The sequence below is a fragment of the Lissotriton vulgaris genome, chromosome 5 (assembly GCF_964263255.1).
Source record: "Lissotriton vulgaris chromosome 5, aLisVul1.2, whole genome shotgun sequence".
Lineage (NCBI taxonomy): Eukaryota > Metazoa > Chordata > Amphibia > Caudata > Salamandridae > Lissotriton > Lissotriton vulgaris.
The window spans coordinates 35,106,527-35,130,887 of NC_141693.1; the positions used below are offsets into that span (position 1 = coordinate 35,106,527).

At 46.3% G+C, this 24,361-nt stretch overlaps 1 protein-coding gene across 3 annotated transcripts in view; it reads left to right on the top strand.

Moving 5' to 3' along the window:
* The window catches only part of PPP1R10 (protein phosphatase 1 regulatory subunit 10), a 230,592-nt gene that overhangs the window by 189,966 nt on the left and 16,265 nt on the right, over positions 1–24,361 (top strand). For all 3 annotated transcript variants that reach the window (XM_086920716.1, XM_086920715.1, XM_086920717.1), the window contains 7 exons: positions 18,676–18,790; positions 19,147–19,233; positions 19,578–19,713; positions 20,411–20,462; positions 22,903–22,980; positions 23,101–23,280; positions 23,762–23,873. In XM_086920716.1, the coding sequence (XP_086776842.1) occupies positions 18,684–18,790; positions 19,147–19,233; positions 19,578–19,713; positions 20,411–20,462; positions 22,903–22,980; positions 23,101–23,280; positions 23,762–23,873 (752 nt within the window). In that variant the 5' untranslated portion in view covers positions 18,676–18,683. The remainder of the gene's footprint in view (positions 1–18,675; positions 18,791–19,146; positions 19,234–19,577; positions 19,714–20,410; positions 20,463–22,902; positions 22,981–23,100; positions 23,281–23,761; positions 23,874–24,361) is intronic.

The window sequence follows — 24,361 nt, forward strand, 5'->3', positions numbered from 1 at the left end:
GTAGTAGCTACGCTTGCAGATAGTTTTTTTTGTGTAATGAGAAACCAAAACATGTTTTCGTGAGGCAGCTTACATCAAGTTCAAGTTTCTTTTTGTTTGTTTGATTAATTAAAATCTTACAGAATGGTTAAAATATCATCAAATATAAAAAGATTTAAAACACTATATGCACAATTACGATCATGTCTTATTTAAATACAATACACAATATATTTTGGGATACAGTGAAAAAATTAATTCAAATGCAGCTCACATCAGTATTTGTAATTACTGCACTTGTAGCACACCCCTGTTAGGAGGGGTCAGTCCTTTCTCGGAGGACAGTGACCACCTTGGGTAGGTCAAAGTTCAAACTTAGGCAGCAATAACTCAGGTTATTTAGTATTAGAAGTTCTGGCTACTTAACTGCTAGTAAACCAAAAGACTGCATTTGGCGGGTGTCCTACAGCACTCATTTATTTATAACGTTTTCTATAGCGCGAGCAACATACCGAGGGATATCAGAGTGCTTTACAATAGGGTGGAATGAACTTTCATGGTGTTCCCAGTACACCCCACTAGCCCGAAATGAAGCCCAGAAACATAAGTGTCATGCACACGTGTCCCGAGGCAGGCAACACTAGCCCTATGAAAGGTTGATAGGGTTGGCAGTGGGGACAGGGGAGGTCTGGCTTCCAGGACTTCTAGCAGTTAGGGAACTGACACCTCTTCCTACAGGCCGGGGATGTGGGCCAGTGACTCGGACCATGGATGGTGCTGCGGGTCAGTGTCCATGCTACCTGCGTTGCATGAACTGACCACATAAAGTTAGGTCTTTCCAGTCCGGGAACATACCTGTGCTGTATGCTGATATCCACCCAGAGTGGCACATATGGCACAGAATAGCCTTTTGGCGCTCTCCCTGGCTGGCAAATACTATAGGCACAGAATATTCTACTGACACTGTCCCTGGCAGACTGAGAGTATTGATCCCAGTGTGGCACTTGGACAGAATATTCCACTGGCACTCCCTGTATCAGACTGTTGCTATTAACCCAGAGTGGCACATGTTACTCCACTTGCACTCTCCCTGGCGAGGCACATGGACAGGGTACTCCACTGACTCCCTGGCAGGCAGATAGTATTAATCCCAGAGTGGCACATGGACAGAATATTCCACTTGCACTCTCCCTGGCAGACTGAGAGTATTAATCCCAGTGTGGCACATGGACAGGATATTCCACTGACACTCTCCCTGGCAGACTGAGAGTAATAATCCCAGTGTGGCACTTGGACAGAATATTCCACTGGCACTCCCTGTATCAGACTGTTGCTATTAACCCAGAGTGGCACATGTTACTCCACTTGCACTCTCCCTGACAGTCTAATGCTATTAACACAGAGGCACATGGACAGGATACCCCACTGACTCCCTGGCAGGCAGATAGTAATAATCCCAGAGTGGCACATGGACAGAATATTCCACTGACACTCTCCCTGGCAGACTGAGAGTAATAATCCCAGTGTGGCACATGGACAGGATACTCCACTGACTCCCTGGCAGGCAGATAGTATTAATCCTAGAGTGGCACATGGACAGAATATTCCACTGACACTCTCCCTGGCAGACTGAGAGTAATAATCCCAGTGTGGCACTTGGACAGAATATTCCACTGGCACTCCCTGTATCAGACTGTTGCTATTAACCCAGAGTGGCACATGTTACTCCACTTGCACTCTCCCTGGCGAGGCACATGGACAGGATACTCCACTTGCACTCTCCCTGGCAGGCTGAGAGTATTAATCCCAGAGTGGCACATTGACAGAATATTCCACTTGCACTCTCCCTGGCAGGCTGATACTATTAGCACAGAGGCACATGGACAGGATACTACACTGACTCCCTGGCAGGCAGATAGTAATAATCCCAGAGTGGCACATGGACAGAATATTCCACTTGCACTCTCCCTGGCAGGCTGATACTATTAAATTAGATTGGCACATGGACAGAAAGTTCCACTGGCAGGATTTTAATAACCCAGTGGCACATGGTAGGAATATTCAACTGGCCCTCCCTGTATCAGACTGATGCTATTAACCCAGAGTGGCATATGGTACAGTACTCCACTGGCACTCCTTGGCAGACTGATACCAATAAGCCAGAGTGGCACACAAGCAATCATTCCACTGGCACTCTCTCTGGCAGGCAGATACTATTAACCCAGAGTGGCACTTGGACAGAATGTTCCACTGGCAGGATAATAACCCACAGTGGCACCCGGTAGAAATATTCTACAGGCACTCTCCTTGGCAGTGTGATACTATGAACTAAGTGACATGGTTAAAATATTCCACTGGCAGGCAGGGTGGCACAGGGACAATATCCCACTGGCACTCTCCCTGACAATCATGTAACTATTAACCCAGAGTTGCACATGGACAGGATACTCCACTGGCATTCTCCTTGGCAGGCTGATACTATTAACCCAGAGTGGCACATAGGCAATATCCCACTGGCACTCCCCGTATCAGGCTGATACTATTAACCCAGAGTGGCACATGGTCTGAATATCCCACTTGAACTCTCCCTGGCAGGCTGATACTAAAATGACGTGGATTTTTTTTCTTCTACAGAGCAAGTGGTTATGAAGCAACTTGTCCCATGGACAAGTAGATATTTGATTAAATTCCACACCCCTGTACAATTCTTAACCCAGACGGGCACAAGGACCGAATATCCCACTGCCCCGCAGGCGTTGCTGGGTGTCTTTGACTTCACGTATACAAATACATGTCTTGGCATCCCGCTAGCAGCTCACAGACACTGCAGTGTAACCAGTGGAAGAAAGTTTGCCACTTGCCTAGTTGAGGACTTCACCCATATGGGGGAGGGGTGTGTTGATGGGTCTGGACTGCTGTGCCATGTTTAGTTGCCACCACTGCACGAACAAATGACTGAAGAGCAGCACATGCTTGTTAACTAGTTTTCCTTGTATTTGTCTGTATTCTCTGTATTTATGAAGTGATTTTTGTCTCCTGTCTTTTCTTTAGGCCTGAAGACTTCTAAGTGTGTTTGGGCGGCATACCTTAGCTTTAGCCAGTGGGCCTGTGGGTGCCTTTTCATCCGGGTCCTCATGCTTCAGTTAATCTTCTCTGTTGGAGTAGGATTGCTTTCGTAGTGCGCAGTGACGTCAGCACAGGGTAATTAAACACCACCAGTGCATGCCCCGCCCTCTCGTTTGCCAGCCCTGCCCTCAGCAGGCCTGTCCCTTGGAGATCGTCTTGTCTCAAGCAGTGTGTGCTGGAAGCATCTTACCTCCTCAGGATGTCACCACCAGACCTCCGCTGGACATGACCTGCAGGCAGCCTGCTCTTGAAACTGGACAGAGTCACTAAACTAAGACTCCTTCAGCTTGCTCCAAGTAGCCATCTAGTAAGCCTTCATGTAGTTTTAAATAAAAAACACCTTACATTGTCAGTTTTGTGACGCAAGCTGGGTACTGCTAAAGTAATGAACATTCTTGGCTTCTATATCGAGACTGCCCAGCTGCTGTTTCTCAGGGCCCGCCTGCTACAGCTTCCAGGGGCTCTCAACCACCCTCTGTATACTCTTTTTGTGAAAGTAAGATGTCCTTACACTGGTTTCTGGAAGGACTACCATTTATTCCAGGCCTCCTTTAGAACTAGCCGGCCCAAATAATTTAGCACTTTTACTGGTTTGGGCCAAGTGCAAGTTGCATTTCTGGTGTTGCAGATGACGCAGCAGGTGTAAATCACAATTTGCCTTTTTTGTGCCAATCTTAAAACTGCATGTAAACGTAAAAAACACCGGACAAGTTTTTTCCTTTTTTTTTTTTCCAAAGAGAACTGTGGGGCGGATTGTGCCTGATCTCTACACTGGACATTGACCCACGAAGTTTCAAACTTGCATCAATAAATCTATTCACGTTTTGATTATCCCATGATTTGTATGTGAGCCTTAGACTTGCTTCCTTCCTGTGCCTGACTTCTAGATGGTGCTTAAATATATATCAGACTTGCTCCCGGATAATGTAGTTACAATGTGTCGGGTCATAACCTGATGTAATGCTAGATAATTCTGTTCTTGTAGGCAGCTGGTCTCCGGTTTTACTTCCAAACTCTTCAGTCCACAATTTGGTTTGTACAGATGAGTCCATTGGGGAGGTTTGCTGCTTTCTAATGTTAATAAATGAACAGAGAAGAGGCCCCTGTCAAAGGAAGCAACGTGAACCAGGGGCAGTTTTCTCATTGGTTCGTTCAACATTAGATACACAAGCTCCAGTCATAAAAGTTTGCTCATTTCGTCTACACCCACGCAAGCTCCCAGAGTCTACCCAGGCTCAGTGTTCCCACTTGTATATACTGGTGTCCTGGCTGACATGATCAGCTAACCACCACAAAGCAATTGGACAGGTGATTGAACATGCTGGTTCTTGCCAGTGATGATGCATTTGACTTCCATGAGCTTGTCGGGCCCAGAGGTGGTAGCGGAACAATGAAGTGACTGGATCTTTGGATCTGCTCATGGTGTCCATGCACACATGCTTCATTGTTGGGCTATGTCACTGGACTGATGTCATCATTGGCCCTTAGCTTTTCAATAGGTCATAGGACAATGGTTCTTGGTTGCCTTTTCAATGATGTTGTTAGTCTGGCTTATCCATTTGGTATCCTAAGCCATTAGGGAGTTCTCTGCCTCTCTTGCATTGATACCATTAGGTGAATGCTTCAGCCTCAGCGCTTCACTGATGGGCCGACTTCCAAGTATTCTGTTTAATCAATGCCATAAGGCTTTAGTCTTTGGATACTTGGCTACTCTATGCATCACCTCTGGTCTGTGGGTGGCTTTGAACCAGGCACGATGACTTGAGGCCATATCTTCATTTGGGCGTGTCCTTCCCCATGAAGTGTTTGCCTTGAATGTCTGTTGCCACCATTGAGGTGATCATTGTGCTTTACCAGGGTTAGTCATCCCCTAAACCTTGGGTAAGACTTTCACCGACATCATCAGGAGGTGATTTATCAAAGTTTACATCCTGTTGACCAGTTACTTGGCACAATGGCATTCCAGTCATGTTAGTGGAAGGTGGCTTCATCGCAGGGGCTCCTTGTGATTTCAGTAGGGTTGCAGTGACACCACAAGGCATTGCTTTTATTCTTTGGTGATACTGAGGTCTGGCTGTGGTGGCTTGGTTGTGTCTTGACATGTTGGTTCATTCTGCACATGAGCTTGTTGGTAAACTAGTATTTGCCTTTCATCGCAAAGCACTTAATTGCTGTTGCTTGACCAGGCCCTCCCTCCTACCCAATTCAGTGGTGTGATTGTTATCCCCCTCGTTTTCACTTCTAAGCACAATGACATGACCATGAATCTCCCTCTTGTATAACACTGTTGGGTGTATGTCTGAAATCCTCTGTCGATCGTTTGGTCAATAGTTCTTACTTCCTACATCTTGGGAAATTGTTACTGTTCTGCCTCCATGCCCTAGTCTTTACTGAATCCCTAAACAGCTTGCCTGTGCCTAGGGGATGGCCTTTGGGGGTCTAGATTCTTGTCTCTACATAGCTTGCCTCCCATCGAGTCCTGATGAGCCTATTTTTTCCCGTAGCCTACCAATTGGTCTTACATCCTTAGGCTTATGTCTTTATCAGATACTTGCTTTGCCTTTTGAATTTCCTGTGTTTTATCTGATTGGAGTTGTCCTGCTTGGTTGACGTCCAGGCTCTGCCGGCCTTGATTTGAACTCCTTACTAAGCTTTAGTGGGTTCAGTTTCTACCCATGGCAATCTCCACTTGTGTCCTGATCAGGGTGTCTGCTCATGAATTCACAGCTTCTGTCCTGATTGGTCCTCCTTTTATCTGTAAATAACTTGAGCAATTCAAGGATAATGAGAAAATCAACGCCTAACTTGAGACGTTGATGTCCCAAGAGAGACAGACTTGTATAGGTGGGGCTGTCATGAAGTCCTTGATAGGCCCTGATCCGTTTGAGCCATGACCTTCCTCTCGGGGAATCCTATCCCTCCCGTCTTCTGTCCAGTCACCTCAAATATTGTCTTGATGATTTGTGGGTCTCTTTGCCATCATACATCTCTTCTGATCTTGAGAGCATCTGCCTTTGACTGCTGTACTCTCACACATACTGTTGATCTGTTCTACTGTAGGCGTCTGGATTTGTCAGGTTCTGTATTTCATCTCCCTTCTTACGCAATCTTTGGGAGCTATCCTCTCTGGCTCCTCTCACCAATCTCCTGGGTTTGTCTGCTGATGTATACCAGGTGGTCACAGGTTACAATACCATACCAGAAGTCCTTTTAGCCTTTTATTTTCCGCAGCCTCTAAGTTGGTGAATATAGCTGTTACAACTAGACATGGAGGGTGCTGGCTGAAGTGTTCTTTTTAAGGTCTGGTATGGGCTGCTAATAATGTGTTGAGTTCCCTTTGAGCAGCCAGGGACGAGACCACACGTGGTCAGCACAGTTCGGAGTCTTCTAACATCAGTTTGTGTTTCGGGAGACCTCGCTTCTGTTTGTGCTTCCCTCTGCCAGAGTGTTTGCCATGCAACCAATCTAGGGCTGTTTAGCAGAGCCTTTCTTGGAGCAGATTGTATATGGCCCTGCTGTTCGTGTCCCACTTGCCAAAAAACGTGCCTGACACTTTCCTGAGTTGTGCATGTGCCCGATTGGCAGTTTCAGAAGTTATCATGCCGTGCCAGCCGTCTAGTGGTTGCAAAAGTTTTAATCTGTGTGTTCCATGAATTTGGCAAATTTGCCTGATGGCTCTGTCCTCTCCGTTTGTTTGCCCCCTCTTGTGTTTTCCCTTCCTTGAGGATAGTCTCGCTAACTTTTCATCCTTCCTCTTCTGGTGTTGAGGGGACCTCCCCGTTTCTTTTTGGTTAAGCACTCGGTGCATGTTTTTCAGTTCGCTCCCATGTGTGCTTCTCCCTTTGTTGCTCTCATTCGTGCTATTTCCCCTTCACCACCCAGCATTATTTGTTACTCCATTGACTTCCACTCTTGTCTTTATACATTGTTATTTTTTTAGGATGCTAGGCTGCAGGTTGCTGCCAAACAGTCATCCTTTAAAAAAGTTACATTGTGCTCCCAATTTCTTTATCTACCAATCCTTCTCGTGTTGGATTTAAAAAAAAAAAAAATTGTAACTGCAGCTCCAATTTTTTTTTTTTTTTTTTTAGTTTACCAATCCGTTTTGAATTGGAAATAAAAAAAAGTGCATAATTTCATAAATCCAATTGTACAGCCGCCCTCGTTCTTGTTATAGCTTGTTCAAGGCAGAACACCTGCAGTGCACTGGAGGGAGGGTGCCTCGCGAACAGCTGCCTCCTGCAGTGCACTGGAGGGAGGGTGCCTCGCGAACAGCTGCCTCCTGCAGTGCACTGGAGGGAGGGTGCCTCGCGAACAGCTGCCTCCTGCAGTGCACTGGAGGGAGGGTGCCTCGCGAACAGCTGCCTCCTGCAGTGCACTGGAGGGAGGGTGCCTCGCGAACAGAACATCTACCTCCTGCAGTGCACTGGAGGGAGGGTGCCTCGCTAATAGCTGCCTCCTGCAGTGCACTGGAGGGAGGGTGCCTCGCTAACAGCTGCCTCCTGCAGTGCACTGGAGGGAGGGTGCCTCGCGAACATCTGCCTCCAGTGCACTGGAGGGAGGGTGCCTCGCTTACAGCTGCCTCCTGCAGAGCACAGGAGAGAGGGTGCATCGCTAATAGCTGCCTCCTGCAGTGCACTGGAGGGAGGGTGCCTCGCTAACAGCTGCCTCCTGCAGTGCACTGGAGGGAGGGTGCCTCGCGAACAGCTGCCTCCTGCAGAGCACAGGAGAGAGGGTGCATCGCTAATTGCTGCTTCCTGCAGTGCACTGGAGGGAGGGTGCCTCGCTAATAGCTGCTTCCTGCAGTGCACTGTAGGGAGGGTGCATCGCTAATAGCTGCTTCCTGCAGTGCACTGGAGGGAGGGTGCCTCGCGAACATTGCCTCCTGCAGTGCACTGGAGGGAGGGTGCCTCGCGAACATTGCCTCCTGCAGTGCACTGGAGGGAGGGTGCCTCGCGAACATTGCCTCCTGCAGTGCACTGGAGTGAGGGTGCCTCGCGAACATCTGCCTCCTGCAGAGCACTGGAGGGAGGGTGCCTCGCGAACATCTGCCTCCAGTGCACTGGAGGGAGGGTGCCTCGCTTACAGCTGCCTCCTGCAGAGCACTGGAGGGAGGGTGCATCGCTAATTGCTGCTTCCTGCAGTGCACTGGAGGGAGGGTGCCTCGCTAACAGCTGCCCACTAGATTGCTCCTGGAGTCAAGAATTCTTCACCGCTACTGGCTGGGGACCGAGTCTCCGAGATCCGCCATGCATGGTGAGGCAGCCCACAAAATAATGCACCTGCCAGTGGCATGGTATAACTAGCCCCCACTTTTTTCCCTCCAATTTTTGGCTGATGCTGTAAAGCTTTTCTAAAAAGTTTTGCATCCCCAAAAGGCATTGTCAAAACCATTAAGTGAGACCTGTTGACATAGCCTGTGTGTTTTTGTTCGTTTTTTTTGTACTGATTTTAATTAACCGATTTATTGAGGCCATATTAATTTATTCATGTAGCCTGTTGTCACTCTCCGTCTCAAGGCGATCAAAATAAGATTCCTAAATGTGCATTCTATTGGAGATGAGCTTCTAAGACAACGGCTAGGTCTTAACGAGGTTCCTAAATGTAAAATTGCCTGATTTGAAACTTAGTGTAGTAAAGATTTGAGAGCTTGGATTTTTTTTTTCCCTTTAAGCACACTCATGGTTGCTAACCAATCTTGAGTGCATAAAGGTGTGTTTTGTGAACTACAGAAAGAAGAATTTAGGGCTGTTTCCATAAAATAGTTTGTGCCACAGACGTGCCGATTTAATTATAAAAAATAATCAGCCTGGGAGCCATTGTAGCTGTTTGATGTAGTTGGAAATGTGATAAAACACTTTGAGACGGAACTGGAGCCCAACCATATCCTTTTGGTCAGTTTACTAGTGCAGTGTGTTTTTTTTATTTATTAAGGGGAAACCATGATAGATTAAGTTGCCAGAAATCTTCTTATCAGAATCCTGAAATGCAAAAAGCAAGATTTGGCTCTTGAGGCCATTTGTGATTCGAGGGTCAGTTACAAATCTAGAATGGTTCCTAGGTTACACAAGAAGCCGCGTAGTTTATACACTATAGAACAATTGCCTCTAATACCTTTTGCGACATCTTTGAATATATATCAACTGCCATTACGTTATTTATCCTCTGTTGTAGCAACACAATATATGGAGCACAATACCACTCTGCGGTATAGGACTCCTCTTCTGTTCCCTACATCATTCATTGCATTCTACAGATGCACAAAGTTTTAATTTCAGTGACTTTCATCAAACAGGTGGATCAAACACACTTGTGTTAGGAGTCAACAGAAGCAGCTGCGTTTTCTAACAGTTGAGCCAGAGACCGAAGATTGGATATCAAAGGGGAGATAATTGATTTTTGTGGGACCGATAATAAAGATTTAGGTGTATCGTCAAAGTACCATAGTTTGACAGCATTTGCACTCCCTGACAGGAAGGAGGACAGCCATTTTATAATGCCACCACATGTACATGTACATGTGTCTGAAATAGAATAAAATGGTCAAAGGTAGTAGAGATTAAGGAACATTGTACTCCCACCTCCACTATTGTCCCATCTGGAGGTCACCTGTCATTCTGTGCTCCCCTGCTCTCAACCTTGCTTGCAAAGGGTGCCTGGTTGTTGGATCCTTTGAGTTTAACCAGCTCTTCTAAGAGTTTTGACTTGAAAGGCTGCAGGGAAATTAGTAATTTGAATTTGTGGAGACTAAAGATTTTTTAGGCAGTAGGCGTCCTGTAGCAGGTTTAAAGTTTCCTGGAACAAGACCCCGAAAAAGAGGAGTTTAAAATCCCACAGCCGGATGGGCTTGCTTACTTCTTTGTGTGTTTATAATTGAGGCTCAGGATTGAACTGTTTGGTTGTCTGTTTTTAATTTGATTGTCAAAGTCTTAAGTAGTAATCAGTTACGTGTACTGAACCGGGAAGGCCAGGAAGTCTGCTTGGGCACTGTCTTCCAAAGCCCTTGGTAGTAATATGTTGCATGTACTTTACCGCAAATGCCTAGATAAGTCGGCTTGGGCACGGTCTTCAAGACTTTGATAGGTAATCGGTTACATGCAGCACTTAACCAGTAAAGCCTAGAAGTCTGCTTGGGTAGTGTCTTCCAAAGCCTTTGATGGGTAATCGGTTACAAGTACTGTACCAGGAAGGCCTAGAAGAGTCTGCTTGGGTAGTGTCTTCCAAAGCCTTTGATGGGTAATGGGTTACAAGTACTGTACCAGGAAGGCCTAGAAGAGTCTGCTTGGGTAGTGTCTTCCAAAGCCTTTGATGGGTAATCTGTTACAAGTACTGTACCAGGAAGGCCTAGAAGAGTCTGCTTGGGCACTGTCTTCCAAAGCCTTTGATGGGTAATGGGTTACAAGTACTGTACCAGGAAGGCCTAGAAGAGTCTGCTTGGGCACTGTCTTCCAACGCCTTTGATGGGTAATCTGTTACAAGTAGTACTTAACCAGGAAGGCCTAGAAGAGTCGACTTGGGCACTGTCTTCCAACGCCTTTGATGGGTAATCTGTTACAAGTACTGTACCAGGAAGGCCTAGAAGAGTCTGCTTGGGTACTGTCTTTCAAAGCCTTTGATGGGTAATCTGTTACAAGTACTGTACCAGGAAGGCCTAGAAGAGTCGGCTTGGGCATTGTCTTTCAAAGCCTTTGGGTAATCGGTTACAAGTACTGTACCAGGAAGGCCTAGAAGAGTCGGCTTGGGTAAATTATTTACAAGTTGCTGGGATGGCAGGATGTTATTAAGAAATGGTGAGTTCTTGGAATTGTTTGGAATAATTTCTTAGCTTGTTGGAATATTTTTGGGCGTGTTAAGCCCTTTGGGTCTTCTTGTTCAGATAATTAAATTTGCCTCTTTGTCTTGTGTCATTTGAAATATACACTGTCTTATATTTCTTGCACCAACAAATGCATCTCGTAACTGGGATGGGTGGGGAGGAGCATTTGCATGTGGCGTGACTTTTAAATTGCTGCTTTAATCCTTTATAGTACTGAGGTCGCCTCAGGCGCGGACAGACCTCTGGATGGCTTGAGTGCACACTGTACTCGCTGGCCATGTAAAACGTAAGCATACCTGTATCCGTATGTCCGCAGTGCCATCTCTGTTTGGAGCTAGGGCTCCCTTCAGTTTTGTCGCACTCTTACTGCCTGGCGGAACCCTTGTATTGCTCAGGCCTACTCCCTGATTCACATTCTAAAACTCTTCAAGCTCCCAGTACATTCACTCTCCATGTAGTGTTTACTTGTGTTTGTCCATTGTTGGTTGGGGGTTGCCTGGTCAGTCAATAAATGGTCTCTTGTAGTCGCTCGCTCTGGTTCCTTCTTTCGATCTGACCATTTGTAACGGAGGCCCTTGTATATGTGGCAGTCCAGTGAATGATGTCCCAGTAGATCTCAAGACCCACCTGCCATGACATCAAACATTCTGCAACACTTAATGAAGATGTGGCAAAGAGCAGGATGGGCCTTCACGAAAACTTAGTGGCACTTTTATTTCTAGGGCGCTTATTGATCAACGTTTGTTCCATTTCATCAGAGGAGACAATGATTCTTGGAAGGAGTATTTTTGTAAGAGTATTAGTTCTCAGTTTCACAGTAGTGAGTTCAGGTACACAGTAGTAAGTTCAGGGCTATCTGCTATATACAGTAGTGAGTTCATTTTTAAGTGTAACAACATGCCTAACATTTAAAAATAAGTTGCAGTTTTCACATAAAATATTTTAGTGGTGTTATAGAGCAATGCAAAATGTCTTAGACATTTCATTTGAAACTGAACTTGCTTTTTTAATGTTTAATTTATTCAAAGAAAAATCAGCTTTTTATGTAAGGTCGGGGCACTGTCCTATCTCATGCTATTTCGAAGGGGTAGGCGAGGTATATATCCATTGCTGTCGGCTGGGTCAGTGGTAAGCAAAGACCCACATTCTAGGGCGTTTTCCTGCACACTCTGAGCAGGGTTGTTGGTCTGATTTCTATGCTTTTCATAACCCCATCATTATTATGCTCTTTAGTCTTTAAAAAAGGATGTGTGCTGACAGTTGGCACTTGTCCATCTTCAAACAATCTGCGACTGGAGAACCTCTACTCCCTGTACGCGCCCCAGAAAGACCTGATAAGAAGGTCCTCCTGGTTCTTTTTGAGGTCTTAACAATTTTTCTAACCATAGGCCTTCAAGTAACTGTACTTTGAACTCTATACAATTTCCGTTTTACTTAAAACCAATTCATGCATCATTTGGACAGTCCTCGGAGAAATATGGACATTCTTAAAAGGGCTGTTAAATTGTGACCAGATATCTTAGTCTCCTTTGCTAAATGAATGGCCTTTTTGTGTTCGGGTATTGTCCCCTTTACAAATGAGCCTTAGCCAATTGTTTTTTGTGTGATTACATTAAAAAAAAAATTTATGTGGCAACACTTAAGCAAAACTTTTTCCTTCACCACGATAAAAGCAAGTTACAGCCTTTTACTTCATGCGTGGAGTGCACATTGACACACCTTGCAAAATGTTAATCCGAGTGGTTGTGTACATTCTTCAATAAATCTGTTGTATGATATATTATAAAATCTATTCTAAAGTCTGTGTAAATAATATTGCTCCATTCCAACAGTCTTTTAAGGCTCAGGCCTTCTGGGTAGTGTTTGTGGATTTTAGTTTTCTTGCTGTTTGTTGCATCTTTTACTTTGACACTATTAAAAAGCTGATCTCCGAGCAAATGACACCTCTTAAGGAAACTCCTAATCAGATCTACAACTTCATCTCTGAACCCCACTCCAGTCCATCTGACAAATGTGCCACTGTGACACATTGTACTAAAGCTCCCATTCCAGGATTTCACTTCTGCATGCCAGCTCGCCCTCAATCATTCTGCATATCGGGCCAACAAAAAGCTGTATTTGGAGACCAGCTAGGCCGCTCGGCAGATGTCGAACTGACGCCTGTGCCCGTATCCAAAATGTCCTGCTTGTTTTATATGCTCTTCTCTTATGCTTTGTTTGAGAACTAGAGCAGCAGATATGTTGTCCATACTTCAGGTTTGACCGCCCAATGGTAGAAGAAAGTTCTGGTAGTCTAACAGTACCCATTATCTGATTCCTGTAGTGATTCCTACAGAACAAAGATGCCAGTAGTTCTATTTATAACCTCTTATGGTGTCTGTTGGAGGTAGCATGACATCTCAGTAAATTCTGTTTTGTCAGCTGCTGCCATTGTGGTAGGAACAGTTTCTCATTGAGACCTCAGTAAATTCACTCTTGTTGCCTAACACCTCCACATTTAGTCGTAAATCTGCTGCCGAATGTTGGGTGTGGTACTGTGCTTCAGCCCAGTTTTTATTTTCTCCCCACATGTAAATATACTTGAATGCATGCGATGCTAGAAGTTCTTGGAACTTGGGTTGGTTTTGCGCGTATTTTTTTCCTGTCAAGACAAAGTGAAATTTTCGTTTTAGTGTTTTGAGAGCAGTAAAGAGCGAGTTGTTTGCTGTGGTGGTGGGCCTGTCCATGCTGTACAAGGCCTGCCTGCTCGGTGCTGCCACCACTTGCCACTCGGTAGCTGTTTGCGACCAACATATTATTTTGCTTGACCATGCTCCCCATTCTCTGGTCTTGCTCTTCCAGGAATATATGGCAAATATTTTCAAACCCACGATTGTCCCCTAAAAGCGATCTAGTTTGAGTGCCTTCAGCCCTATAGCTATTCAGGCAGCATTGATTTTTGTCGTACTTTGCTTCCTCCCATATTACCTTTTGCATCTTCCTAATCTATAAAGCAAGTGATGGGTACAGTGGTGTCCTTTGTTGGCTGGTATAGAAGATTTCATACCTTAAGTTCTGATCGAGCCCATATTTTAGCTATAGAAAAGCATATTTCCTCAAGCATTGATGACCACATCCTCTCTCCTGTGCCACGAAATTCGTGTTAAATCTCTGCCTTGGAAAGCCATTTTTTTTGTACTGCTACTGGTTGTTCTCAGTGGTATCTTTTCTGGTCTTACTCTGTTGTGGCCCTTTCACTGTTAGGAGTGTACAATCCAGCAGGCAGACTATAGGCGTAAGATAATCATGCTTATTCTCATTTGGGTACCAGCGGTCGAGCCTTGCTTGGCGTTGACTAACGTCTGGTATGGTACTAAGACCTGGGGGGGGGGGTAGGTCAGTGGCTCACTTATCTTATTTCACTTTTGCTCTCTTTCTCTGAATGGGTTTCCAGTGTGTTGGATGAGGCGTTGAATGCTTGCAGTCTCCAGTCATTGGAGTGGACTTCTCTTGGTTTGAGCAGCTGGTACCAAGAGTGTACACTTCCCAGGTCATACGGCTTGGGATTGTTGAGCCATGGCGCAGAGGTAGCACAATAAACTATCTTGTGGATAGCTGCCTTGGTTTGGTTGGTGGCATGTCTGCTGTTGCAAGCCATTACACTCAAACATGCTTTTATAGTAAAGGAAATTGTTGGGTTTAGGCGGCTAGAGTTTGGGGTGTTTGTGTTCCGTTATGAGTGGTGCTTGGTAGGTAGGTAGACAGTCCCATTGGGAATCGTTTGCTTTAGGTGATTGGAGTTTGGTGTGTTTGTGCTTGGTGATTAATTTTGGCTGTTAGGTGGTCAGTGTTGCTTGGGCATTGTTGGCTTTAAATCACTGGAGATTCATGTTTTGTATTCAGTTTATTGGTGGGTGGGCAGTCCCACTTGTGCATTGTTGCGTTTAGGCGAGTGGCGCTTGCCCGTTGTGTGTTTATGGATTAGAGGTGGTTGGTAAGTGGGCAGACCCACTGGGCAATCGTTGGCTTTAGGCGAGTGGCGTTTACTGATTGTGTTCAGGGATTAGTGGTGGTTAGTAGGCGGGCAGTTCTACTTGGCCATTGTTGGCTTAACGCAAGTGCTGTCTGCATGGTTTGTTCAGTGATTAGTGGTGGTTGGTAGGTGGGTAGTCAAACATGATTTTCTGTTTGTGTTCAGTGGTGGTTGGTTGGCTTTAGCCGCGTTGCGTGTGACCTGTTAGTGTTAAGTGTTGGTTGATAAGTGGGCAGTCTTGCTTACAGATTGTTGGGACTGGGTTACTGATATTTCTGTTGTATTTGAGAGATTTGTCCCAGGCGTAGTGTGGACTATGATTGACTCATGCATTGCCTTCCAGGACTTGGCCAGCCTCCATCTTGTAGGTTTGTCTTCTGAGGTTGTTTTTCCCCTCCATGATTGGACATACAAAACTGGTCTCTTGTTTCTGCTCGTCCTTGCAGTTGGCCTCTGGCCCACTTTTCTGACCAGTGTAGGTGCCACAGTCACCTAATCCAGTGCCAGGAGGGCGCTGCCCTGCGGTTCTTGTGGACCCACTGAAAGCCTGGATGCTCTGTTGATGCCCAGCTTTGACTTCTTGTGTCCCAGGGACTTTATTTTCTGGCTCTTTGTTGCTCGGGTTTCTGAGCTGTTTCCAGATTTTCAATTCGATCGGCCCCTCCCTCCTGGACATGCACAGCAGTGCTGCACCAATTTGATTTTTTTGTTTTGGGGGCGTGGGGGGGTGCTGAATGAAGGTGTTGATTAGTCATCAGTCCGCTAGTTTGTTTCACTGTGCGTCGGGGGCAGCACTGATCGTTGCCCCATGAAGACCTGCTCAGGCTGCGGCCCCTCCCTCGACCTTGGTGCTAGGTGAGTCGTGGAAGCTGCCAGAGGACGTGTCTTCACCCCCAGAGTGACTGTGGCCGCCCTGCTCATATGTGGTGGGGCAAACGTGCCCATCTTTAAGGTGTTTCCTTTCAGACCTTTCCACATAGAGGACCCTCCCCATCCCTTACAGTTAGATATTATTGTGTTGAGAGGACGTTAATACAAACAAAGCTAGAAAAGACACTAGGCTCCAAGGCCCAAGCTTGATGAACGCTGCAGTCGGCCCCTTCGGTGTGCACCCCAGGGGCCTGTTTTAGGGACCCCAGAGTCCGAAGTAAAGGATGTGACGTAGAGGCTCTTGGGATGAGACCTGGTTGGCTTAGCAGACCATCCTGCTTGCAGGTGCCAACCATTGTGGCTGGCTGTTGCTGCATTTCCATGATGACTGACGGACCTAGGACACAACAGCTACAAAATAAAGGACTTATGGCAGGAGTGAACTCCTATTGCGTGGAATAATTATTTTCGATACTTAGCATTTGCCTCCAACCTTACTCTGGATAAGATTTCAACCACTGGCTCTTCAGGTCATTTACTTGTAACTTAGCCTTTCTAAACCCAACCATGTGTGTTTGGGAGAACCTGGATTGGGTTTCCCTGCAACGTTCAGTTGTATTTCACCTTTCCCTTAGCTGGGTTCACCATGCACTGTATTGGCTCAACGCTTGATTTGCAAGGCGTCGACTATGAGTAAGAGCGCAAGCCACCCCGGCATGGTGTGTAAAAATCAAGGGCGCTTCAGCTCTTCATCAAGCAGTTACACGTCTCCCATCCAGAGTTATCACATGGTTGACAATGTTGTCTACTAGCTATAAAGATGTATTTATGTGGGAATTTGGCGAGGCCCGCTCATAGGCTTTGTTGAGAAGCGATTACCTGGGAATCATGGCGTGGGCGCTCATAGGCTTTGTTGAGAAGCAATTACCTGGGAATCATGGCGTGGGCGCTCATAGGCTTTGCTGAGAAGCAATTACCTGGGAATCTTGGTGTGGGCTGCTCATAGGCTTTGCTGAGAAGCAATTACCTGGGAATCTTGGTGTGGGCTGCTCATAGGCTTTGTTGAGAAGCGATTACCTGGGAATCTTGGTGTGGGCTGCTCATAGGCTTTGTTGAGAAGCAATTACCTGGGAATCATGACGTGGGCGCTCATAGGCTTTGCTGAGAAGCAATTACCTGGGAATCTTGGTGTGGGCTGCTCATAGGCTTTGTTGAGAAGCGATTACCTGGGAATCTTGGTGTGGGCTGCTCATAGGCTTTGTTGAGAAGCAATTACCTGGGAATCTTGGTGTGGGCTGCTCATAGGCTTTGTTGAGAAGCGATTACCTGGGAATCTTGGTGTGGGCGCTCATAGGCTTTGTTGAGAAGCAATTACCTGGGAATCTTGGTGTGGGCCGGTCATTGGCTTTGTTGAGAAGCGATTACCTGGGAATCTTGGTGTGGGCTGCTCATAGGCTTTGTTGAGAAGCAATTACCTGGGAATCTTGGTGTGGGCCGGTCATTGGCTTTGTTGAGAAGCGATTACCTGGGAATCTTGGTGTGGGCGCTCATAGGCTTTGTTGAGAAGCGATTACCTGGGAATCTTGGTGTGGGCGCTCATAGGCTTTGTTGAGAAGCAATTACCTGGGAATCTTGGTGTGGGCCGGTCATTGGCTTTGTTGAGAAGCGATTACCTGGGAATCTTGGTGTGGGCGCTCATAGGCTTTGTTGAGAAGCGATTACCTGGGAATCTTGGTGTGGGCGCTCATAGGCTTTGTTGAGAAGCAATTACCTGGGAATCTTGGTGTGGGCCGGTCATTGGCTTCGTTGAGAAGCGATTTCCTGGGAATCTTGGTGTGGGCCGGTCATTGGCTTTGTTGAGAAGCGATTACCTGGGAATCTTGGTGTGGGCGCTCATAGGCTTTGTTGAGAAGCGATTACCTGGGAATCTTGGTGTGGGCGCTCATAGGCTTTGTTGAGAAGCAATTACCTGGGAATCTTGGTGTGGGCCGGTCATTGGCTTCGTTGAGAAGCGATTTCCTGGGAATCTTGGCGTGGGCCGCCCCTAGGCTTTGCTGAAAGTGATGTTCCTGGTGAGGGTGCTTGAAGTTGCTTTCAATCCTTTCTGGCCAGGAGTGCAGTTCCCACACCTGTAGCACTTTCTTATTCCTGCTTCAGAATACACACCCTTGCATTCCCATTCAAAAAGATCTGGAAGATTTTGCTTCTAGTTTTCCTTCCTGGCCCTGTCTGACTGAATTCGTTTTCCAAGTAGATCTTACTAACCCTCGATGGGTACTGTTTGCTCTCCTTGTAGATCGTTTCCCAGGCTTGTTCACCTTTGTCCATGCTCTTGCTTTAGAGGTACAAGCGCTTCGACCGTCTGATGAAAGTGAATGATGTGCGCAGGAACTTTGGGTAGAACCTGTACCATTTCCATGTGCAGGCAAGACGTTCTTTGGGTTACACCGACTGGACATTCAACTTTGTAATACGGCAAAATGGAGTTCAGTCTGTCCTGTCACACCCTACAGTGCCTGCCTACAAACACCTACCCGTTTTCTTTATTCCTCACAGTGTGTTCCACCTTCCTCGCTCACATCTGGGTTACTTTTACCAAGAGAGGGAATAAGAATTACGTGGTGCCACAGGCTTATGTTGATATTGGTACTTTTTCAGCATCAAACTGCACCTGGTAATTTTACTGAGCAGCGTCCCCGAGGCTCCTAGGATAATTCAATGCTAACTCTTCAGACGCAGTGAAACAAGGCGCGTGCGTTGTGACGAGTGTGTGTTTGTGGTGCCGTGTTGGCCTTGACTTGACATGGATAACAGTTTCATTCTGACAACTAATAGTCTAACCATGTGTGCTCAATTTGTCTCCCTCTTGCAGAGTCAACAATGGGCTCTGGTCCGATCGACCCCAGGGAGCTCTTGAAGGCCCTGGACTGCTTCCTTGGGAAGGATGGCGAAGTGAAGGCTGCAGATGGCATCACCAAGATTTTTGGGTAAGCTCTATTTTCTTTTTTAAAGGACTGTTGAAAAGATCCAGAGTTTAGTGTCTTTCGATGCCCCTTGTCATTGTACATATACATGCTGTATGCTAATCCAAGTTGGTGGTGCAGGATCAGCACAGTAGGCTATCTGCCTTGCATTTTAATGATGGTTCTTAATAGGCGAGATTGGGCTGATCATGGTCTTTGAGCATACTAGAATGTCTACTTGTTCAGTCACACACTATCTGGTATTATCAAGCCTTAGCCACAAAGAAATTGCTAATTCGTCTACTAAGCCGCCTCTCCAAGACTGCTTGTGCCAGTTGAATGCTCGTCTCTTGCCCACTGACTTCCCTTTATTTTCACAGCCTCATGAAGGAGTCTCGAAAGATGGTAAGCCGCTGTATCTACTTGAATATCGTCCAGCAGACCCGCTCTCCTGATGTCCTCGCCAAGTAAGTCTTCGTCATAGTCTTTGTGTCACAGGTTCTTTCGGGGATGCATACTTTTGATTATCTGTTGATTGTGCGTAATTCTCAAATCGTGAGTCCCAAGTTGGTGCAGCATCATCCTTGCAGATTTGGATGCCTGTTTAAGTGCCTTAGACACCAAATGGGCCTCCAAAGGCATGTCAGTCTGATCAACTGTGTTATCTTAAAGCGCTCCGATACCCCCGGGTCCAGCCAGCGCTATATAAAACCTTTAAAATAAATCTTGCTGTTTCTTAAGGTTTCGTCACAAAATGCCCCAAGGACGGTCAGAAGCAGTTCCTCACTGAAGCATCTACATTTTCCCCCAGGTTCATTAAAGTTGGAGGTTACAAGCTTCTCAACACATGGCTGACCTACTCCAAGTCCACCGGCAACTCCCCGCTGTTGCAGGAGATTCTCATCACGCTGCAGAGCCTGCCGCTGACTGTGGACCATCTGAAGCAGGTAAGCTCCTGTCGACCTCTACTCATGGCTCTTCCAGCGCTAATAAGATAATCTATACTTGGCAGGATTCCTAAAGCTTGGATTGACTTGAGAATGGGACAGTGCTGCAGTCCATGTGTTGTGGCAGGGCAGAACTCCAGGGCACATCTTTGTGCATGGCACAAATCTGAGCCTAGAGCATGAAACACCCCCCCCCCCTCTCATCCCCCCTGCCCACCCTCCTGCACTGTTGCTTTACTCCTTGTAACCCCTGTGGCTGTTGTCCTCCCATCCCTCCACTCAAAGTTACTCTATTTCCAGCTTTCTGATGGTTCAGGATTGAGAACGGTCAGAGTGCGGACTCGATAGGACGTGTCCGTGCGATATTGAAGACACCTGTTGTTCCTTTATAGCTAGTGGTGTAGTAGCTGCTGCTGTTGGGGTTCGTGGTCGTGCACTGTGTTCGGCACATGAGTTTGGCCAGGCTTTGTGGGGTACGTTAGTTTCTAGGCTGCAAAGTTAGAGTTGCAGAAAGGAAGCAATCTGGCTGTTGGTAAAAGGGGCAGTCTTATCCAAAGCCTAACCTTGTGTCTCCCACGGTGTGCAGCAGGTGAGGTCATCTCTGCACCTCGATCGAAGGTGGAGCTCTCTTGTGCAGAATCTGATTTATGTAACTAACGTTGGTAATTGAGTTTCATTTTTTTATTTCTGCTTTCAGAACAACACCGCAAAGCTTGTAAAGCAATTGAGCAAGACCAGCGAGGATGAAGGTGAGCTGAATCCCTGTGCGTTGGGTTTCCCTAGAGCAGGGGACGCCAATTTATGTGCTCTACAATGTTCTATGGGCCACCTGGAGGGCAGGCTGCCTGAGCATTGTGTGCTGGGTTCTCCTAAAGCAGGTGGTCTATGTTTCACAATTCAATTATTTATTTATTTTGTTTTGGAACTTCGACGGAGGTCCACAAAAACACACTAACAATTTAAAAAGACAGACATTGCATACAGTACAAAATTCCTTCCTTATACATTACTATAACGTGATATCAAACATAGTGCAAAATGTGCAAATAAGTTTCGATGCATAAAACAATCGCATGACCGGCCAATAAAATTTACTTTATACATACTAAGTAATGTGCAGATGATACACTGAATACATGAAACTATTAAATAGCCAACCAGTAGATATTAGAACAAAACCAGGGTACTACTGTTAGACAAAATGCTAGTAAATAGGCAAAAATTTTCTAAAAAATTGGTATATCTTAAAACAAACCATTTCATTCGGAGGTGACAAAACCAGAGAACGTGCATCCTGAGCAGAGTGAATGTTAATTTTAATAAATACTGGTTTTAAAAACACTCGCCGGGCACTTAGCAGCTTTGAACATACAAATAAAACATGATTGAGATCTTGGATTTGCAACAGGCACAGTTCACAGATTCTCTTCTCTCTAGGTGTTTTATCCCAGATGCCAGTGACGTCTCTTAAAGGCAGCAGATTGAGTGTCATCCTTCTAATCTAGTGAGGGTTATTCCAAGTTAAATAAGGCTGTGGTTTATTCCCCAGAGCGCTCCCACTGACCGCCATGTTACTGGGCCTGGATTTACTTAAAGCAGCGTCTCTCGCCAAACTGATAGGGGAGCTAAACTTCTTTAAGAACTGTTTCAAACCAGACTTAGGCATTGGAGAAGCGGGAGTTAAACTAAGACCAAAACGGTCAATTGCACATAAAAAGGACCTAAAAAACGTGGATTGTGCTTTTAGATTGCAAAAGATTTCTATTCTCAGAGCAGCCCTAAGAGTACCCTCTTCTCCCAAGAAGAGAGTTACCCCACCTAAGAACTGCTGCCAGGGCTAAAATAAAGGACGAGACTAATCCAAATTCAAGGCGCAGAACATGTGGGGCAGCCAAAGAATTTAAATTACAGATTTGGCGCATAATTCGTCCTTCCGCCTTGTCAAACATATGCCAATGACTCATGTCCACCACCTCAGCAGCATATATTAACCAGGGTGGGATTTTGACCGTAAAAACAGATAAGACATGGCTAAAGCGGTGACTCCTGCAAGTTTTATAGAGTCTGTTTTAATGCACTTGCCTGGGAGACAGCTTTACTAACACAGTGTTTAGTATGTTCCAAATCTCGACCTGTTTTTGAAAAAACTTTCCCTAAATATACGTACGAGTCCACCAATTCCATTTTTTCAGAACCAAGCATCCATCTAAAACATCTCTTGATTCTGAGCCCCATCTTAAGAAAAACCAAGATCTTGCTTTTAGCAATGTTAGTTTTTAAAGAATGAACCTCTGCATATCTATTTAAAACGCCCAGACGGCGTTGCAAGCAAATAGGTGTTAAATCGAAAATTGCAACATCGTCTGCGTACAATAAAGAGCCAACTGACATTCGACCAATTTTGGGGGCATCCCCTTTCGCCAAGTTCAAAGCGCCAGGGAGATCAACAATGTACAGTGAAAATAAAAGTGGTGCTAATAGACAGCCCTGCTTAAGCCCATTATGCGTTCTAATTTTGCATGTTAACCCCCGCGAGCCTCCCATTAGAACCACCAGGTGTCAGTATGCAATTCCATGATCAGACCCAGGAGATGATTTGGAATGCCGAGGGAGACAAGTTTTCTCCACAGGGTCTGGCGGTCCACCTTGTCAAACGCCGTGGAGAAATCAATAAAAGCTGTATAAACTGGCATCCCTCTGGAAAAAGCATATTTCTCCACAATTGTCTGAACAACCGCTATATTATCTAAGGTGCCATGGTTCTTTCTAAAACCGGCTTGCTCCGGTGGAAGGATATCTTGATCATGGACCCATTGTTGTAAGTGGCATAATATGCTTTTTGCAAATAATTTGCCGGCGGCATCCAGGAGAGCAATCTGCACAAGCTTGACCTTTGCGTCAGGCCCTGCTGATTGCCAGCACTATGGGCTCTTCTAAGTGGGACCTGTATGCCATCAATGGCATCCCTTGGTAGGTTTATGGGGCTGAAAAAGGTAGGTGGCCTGGAACCAGTTGAGATTTTCAGTTAGTCATGAAGACCAGCCATGACACGTGGTGTTTGTAGAAATTGGCATTCCTGCCCAACGGTAGGGGAGAGGGGTGGGGTGGGGGGGGGGGTGGATTGTCTTATCTTAATGGCAGGGCTGGAGTTTAATCATGCAGCACTTCTAACTGAAGTTTTATTTTCAGAGGTGCGCAGACTGGCAGCCATTTTGGTTGATGAATGGATGGGCATTATTCGGTCTCAGAGCAACGCTCAGCCTGCAGGTAAGGATTGAGTCTGGCCTGACTCTTGGAGGGAGGGTGGGGGCACCTTGGATGGAGAACCTACTTTGCCAGAGTTAAGATGTTAGTTTGTCCTAATACTGCTGCCTCTTCCTTCTCCAGAAAAAGACAAGAAGAAGAAACGGGAAGATGGCAAAAACCGCTCACCTGTCCATGAGAAGCCGCAGGCTGCAAAGCCGGAGGTTAAAGTTGAGATGGAGGAGGACATGCAGGACAAAAGGAAGGAGAAGCCGAAGACCCAGAGGACAACGGCACCCAGCCATGCCAAGTTCAGGTCCACAGGTGAGTGAAGTTGCAACAGCTGCTGGGCGGAGGGTGGGCTCTGAGGGCCTGTCTTGGTGGGCAGGCTCTGAAGGCGGGCTCTGAAGGCAGCCTCTGTGCATCTCTCAACCAGGGATTTGTAAAGCGCACTACTCATCCGTGAGGGTCTCAAGGAGCTGGGGGTGGGGGTAGGGGGAATTAAGGCAGTTCCAATTCTTATCCAAAAAGCCAGATCTTGAGGCTCTTCTTAAATGCTTGTAGTGTGGGGGTTTGTCTGATGCTGAGGGGGGGGGGGGCGACGTGTGTGTGTGGGGGGGGGTAGTTCTTTGAGGTCTTGGCTGCGATGTAGAAGAAGGATCGCCCACCTGCTCTGGTTCTGCAGAGCTTAAGTGGTAGGGCAACTGTTCGTGCTGAGGCCTCTAGTCTCTGAAGGAATCCTTAGTGCTTTATTGGTAGCTCTGTTGGTGAGAGCAAATGTGACGTGTCTCTTATATCATCCTAGGTCTTGAGCTGGAGCCTCCAGCACCCGTCCAAGGGCCTGTGAAAAAGAACATCAATGCTGTTGTTATTTCAGAGAAATACAACATCAAGATTGCGCCACTGAAGAGGCAGAGGTGGGTACAGTTCACCAGCGCTAGTAAAGCCACGGCTGTGCTGTGAGGCAGCAGGAGGGAGGGGAAGCAAGATTCTGTCCTGGGAGGGTTCAAAGGGGGAGAACAGCAGGGCTGTCCTGTGTCACTTATGAGTATATTTTGACCTATCCCATGTACTACTGGGGTAAAGCAAGGCTTTAGCAAAGTACTACGTACTGTTGTAAATTGCAGGCTGTGCATTGAGCAGGTATGTGTCTTATTGCGCAAAGTAATGTTTTTGCTCACATAAGTTTAACAACTTGAACCCATTGAGTGCGGTTGCTACTGTATTGCATGTTCATCCTTGCTCCTATTATGTGATGGCTGGGCAGAGGTTATTTGATTAAGTTGGTGGGTGGCGTTCAGTCCCTCCCCCCGTCCCCTCACACACATCCCCAAACTGGGAGGTCATAAGTAGTATTTTAAGGAAGGTTCTGTCCACTTCAGCTATTCACGCCCTCTCTGATTGC